This window comes from Penaeus chinensis, chromosome 39 (genome assembly GCF_019202785.1).
Source record: "Penaeus chinensis breed Huanghai No. 1 chromosome 39, ASM1920278v2, whole genome shotgun sequence".
NCBI lineage: Eukaryota > Metazoa > Arthropoda > Malacostraca > Decapoda > Penaeidae > Penaeus > Penaeus chinensis.
Window position 1 is genome coordinate 17,732,497 of NC_061857.1, and position 4,882 is coordinate 17,737,378.

A 4,882-nucleotide genomic window follows, 5' to 3' on the forward strand; every position below is an offset into this window, starting at 1 on the left:
TTATTATGGTTGTGGTAATGATTATGGTTATATATATTATTTTGATTGCTATCATCATCAATTATCAGTCATCATTATTAATCATCATCCGTCATTATAATCATCATCATCATCATCATCATCATCATCAGTCATTATAATCATCATCATCATCAGTTATCATCAATCGTAAATGATCAGCCATCAGTGATCATCAGTCATCAGTCATCATTGATAATCATCATCAATCATTATCATCAATTATCAGTTATCAATTATCAGTCATCAGTCATTATCAATCATTATCATCAATTATCAATCATCATCAACCATAGTTAGTTATCATTAATCATCAGTCATTAATTATCACCCATCATAATCATCAATCATTAATCATCATCAGTTATCAGTCATTATCAATCACCAATCATCATCATCAATAATCATCTTCAATCATCATCAGCCATCATCAACAGTCATTATCATCATTAGCAGTTATCATCAGTCACCAGTCCTACTCCTCCTTATCAATCATTAATCAAAAGTCATCAATAGTCATCTATCATGATCATCATCAATCATCATCGTCATCACCATTGTCACCGTCATTGTCATCATCATAATCATTATTCATCAGGAGTCATCATTATCAATTATCATCATCAGTCATCCCCATCATCATCAGTTATCATCATCAGTAATAATTATCATCAGTCATCATCATCATCATCAATGAAGATGGTGATGATTCCTTTTTTATTTATATATATATCATTGTTATTATTCACAACAATGGCACTAATATGGAAATTGATGTTGCTGTTGATATTGATGTAAGTTTATCCCAGAGAACAACGGTGTGATCGTGGGCGGAGACAGCCCTGGTGGCTCGGGCCTTCGACGGCTGGGTGGCCAGGGCGCAGCTGGTACGACCATTTCTGTCCCCGTCGTGCCAACCACGGTCCACATTGTCAATCAGGTTGGGGGCCAGAGAAGTTTTCCATTTTTTCTTTTGAATTAATAGTGTTGGCAAAGGTGTTTCAATAGCCCTATCCTTCCACAAGATAATGTACAAGTACCAAAGTCACTATGATTCCTTAGTTGTGATATGGCAAGGAATCCCTATTCATTCCATGTCTGTCTCTTCTTCCATGCAGGACCCCCTGTCCTCAGCGTCCGGAGACCTGATCCTCTCGTCCGAGCAGTACCAAGCAAACCAGGCAGCCTCAGTCGTCACCTCGGAGCCTCCTACGTATGTGGCGCCGGAACACCCAGGCTCAACCCTTCTCTACTTGACAGGGAATTTCAGTTAAATCTAAACCAGCGGGAATGCTGGTGTTCTCCTGTGTAAAATTTGTTCAATAACATTAAATCAGTTTGAGTTTGGATCTTGATCTCAATATATTTTCTTCACTATTTTCTGCTGAAACTGATGCCAATTTAAATGCAACTGTGTCTGTATCAGCAGTATCACATTTCGAGGAAGTTGACACCCCTCGTCTTTACCAACCTGCCAGTCAAATTAAGATGCATTAAAGAAAATTAATACAGGAAATGTAATTTATCATTTCACCCTTAAAGCCTAGCAGTGAGTTTTATTTCAATCAGGCGGTATAAATTGTTTGTGCAGAGGTCAATCATTATGTACTAGTTTCAGTAAGAAATCCATCATCATACTGTAAAACATGTATGCTTATTAAAGCTTATCAGGGATACTTATTAACATCTCATTAGATTAGAGTATGACTTATTTTTTATTGTATTTTGTCTGTAAATGCATGAAACAGAACTCGTATGTGTTATATAAAATTTGGGTTACATGGGTAAGATTTTTATTTTTATAACTTCTGAATTTCGTCTTGATTAGAAAATAAAGAGTGTGTTTGCACATATGAGTATATGAGTGATCAAAAGTTTTGTGAATGTTATAATAATCATATTTTGTTGAGCATACATTGGACACACCTGAAAGCACACATGCTTGCTCACTGTTCCTGTCACTGTCTTAAACAACATGGGAGGTCATTCACTGGCTCATAATGACACCCTTTCATCGTGCCCTTCTCTTACCAATTGAATACAGGGGTGTGGTACAACAGAATACCCTTCTGCACAAGAAATGCATTGGAGCGGTCACGTATTCTGCTTCTCATCATGTATGCGAATGACGTGCCAAAACATAAAGTAGATAGCTGCTGAGAAAAAAATCCTAGTGTAATAATAGTTCCATATCAGTGCAATGAAAAACATTCCTTTGACTTGTGACTTTTATGGAAATTGTGAAACAAAATTTGTAGCAACAAGTCTTATTGGAAACCACCTGCAGGATGGCTTGAGCAAAAAGATGAATATCTTGTGCAATATCACAAATTAGACTTCATTGCTATGCTCCTGTCTCTGCAAAGCACTGTCGCTTCACAGCTCGCTGTCCTTTATGTGCCCAGCCTAGTCTGGACCATTCAAACTTCCCTGCATGGCTATGTACATATTCCAATTTTAGAGGTTCCCATAATGTATTTTATAGGAACTGCCCTGCCTACAAGTTTGAGTCTGGGGTAGCAGTCCTAAGATACAAACAGTCTCTTTATCTTCCACAGTACCTCTTCACCCTACTCCCCTTCCCAACCCCCCAGTCAAATGCTTTTTCCATTCTAAATCCAGATAATCCAGTATCCACAACTCGCCCCTCACCTTACCTTTTGTAAGCTAAACGTTCCTCCCATCTTCACCTACCACTTCCATTCCTACACCTACATCTACTCCTGAAATCCCTATCTCCCCTTCACATTCTCATAAATTCTTCATTTCCCAAGCCTTCCCACCCAACTCTCCTCCAGAAACCCTTGAGGACATCCAAAACTTCCTAAACACAACTCAAGAGAATGCTCCTCTCTCTCAACCATCCCCCAATTCCTCTACCCCCATTCTACATTCAAAGTGACTGCCAACGTGCATCCTCCTTATATCCCACCTACCCCATATCCTCTCCTCCTAGACCAACCATGGTTCCTTCTCCATTATCCCATCCGCTCTCTCCTTAATACTCATGTGAATTCCCTTTGTCACAACATTGTCCTTCTTCGGACCCTTTGTCTCCTGATGAACCTCTAGACACTACACCTTCACCTGATCCCCCTATCTCATTCCCCCGGATTTTCTTCTTCCTACTTCTGCGACACCCATTTCTACCGGGATTACTCCATAATGACTCTTCTGCAGTAGAATATTCAAGGTTTCCTTTCTGATGGGACTGACCTTCGTCACCTCTCATTTTCCTATTAGTTAGAAAACACTCTCAAATACTGACTAATTCAAACTGTCCCATTCACTTTGACATGCAAACCCAATCCTTTTCATGCCTTGATCTTTGCTCTCATTTGTCTAGACTTCATTGGTCTCTTCTAGACCACCATTATAGTGATCTCTTTCCTATTCTCCTTTCTAATACCTATGTATGCTTTTACAGAGCTGACTGACATACTGTTACCTCTCTCTCTACTCATGATCTTCCTTCATCATCTTTCTCTTCCACATGCTTCTATACTTCACAACCAATATCGTAAATGCAGCCTATACAGCCCTTTCCCAAACCTACTGACCTCAACTCACAAATGTGTTCCATAGTGGAAGCTAGATTATACTAAAGCACTTCGGTTGAAGCATGCATCTTGGAACAGCTTTCGTTATGAGAGAGGTACCCCCAGTCAATTAACCCAATCTCAGCAGGTTTATTTACTGTTCCCATTAAATTTTAGTGTGCTCAGCAACAAGGAGTCTATCAGTTGGCCTTAGTGACCGATCCTGATTTACCCATTCCTTGAATTGGCAGGAAAATGCATTTTTCTTTCCAATACTTAAACTATCTCCTCATCCTGACCCCATCCACATCCATAATAGCCTCATCTCTGACCCTCTTCAGCTAGCTCGAACTTGGTGCTTATTTTAGCCAGCTCAGTGGCTGCTATTACCTTTCTCCTCACTTTTCTTCCATAAAATCAAACAATGAGTGCATTCCCATCTCCTCCCTGTCCTCTACAGAATTTTAGAATGCCCCACTTTCTGAAATCTATTATACTTTGCAGTCATGCCTCAACACTCAGGAAGGCCCAGATGATATACATTACCGTATGTTATGATTCCTTTCACTTACTGACTTGTCTTTCCTTCTATCAATATTCAGTAACATACGAATGACCGGAAACGTTCCTCTCCATTGGTGGAAGCCCGTGTACTACCTATCCTAAACCCCCCCCAAAAAAACAAATAAACTGGTACCCTTCCTCAAGACTAACATTGCATAGCACTTACAAGCTGCCTATGCAAACTACTAGAAAGGATGGTTAACATCCAGCTAATGTTTGGTACCTCAAATATCACAATCTTATCTCTCCAAATCAGTTTGGATTTTGTTGCGGTGAAGGACAGTTGATCATCTTGCCTATTTCGAAACACAAATCACATAATTTGCATGCCGTGATTCAGTATTAATATTTGACTCCAAACTCTCTTGGCGAGATTATATCCTTTCTTTTAAAGAAAAAGCCTGCCGTCACCTCTTGACTCTTATAGACTCTTTCATATATATCTTGAGGTTTAGACTACAAAACACTCCTCCATCTTCATATTACCCTAATCATCTTGATTTGGCAGTCACCGCAGCCACACGCGACTCCGCTAGGGCTCGCTCGCTTTCCTATAAATTGACGTTTTGAGCGTGATTGTGTTTCACCCCTACCATCACCCAGTCAGTGCGTAGCGAGTCCCATAATAGCAAACAGGAATAATTCAAAGTGTCATTGAGCAACCTTCTGCCGAGGCCTCAATCGCGCAGCGAACCCGCTAGCTATTATTTACGCTAGATGTAACGTAAATGAACAACAAATTTTCTCTGTTTGTCCCAGAG

At 39.8% G+C, this 4,882-nt stretch overlaps 1 protein-coding gene across 1 annotated transcript in view; it reads left to right on the plus strand.

Moving 5' to 3' along the window:
- The window catches only part of LOC125046687 (zinc finger protein 628-like), a 14,532-nt gene extending 12,731 nt beyond the window's left edge, over positions 1-1,801 (plus strand). Inside the window, exons 7-8 of the mRNA XM_047644555.1 lie at positions 828-958; positions 1,137-1,801. Coding sequence (XP_047500511.1) covers positions 828-958; positions 1,137-1,292 — 287 coding nt within the window. The 3' untranslated portion in view covers positions 1,293-1,801. The remainder of the gene's footprint in view (positions 1-827; positions 959-1,136) is intronic.
- Positions 1,802-4,882: the final 3,081 nt, after the last annotated feature.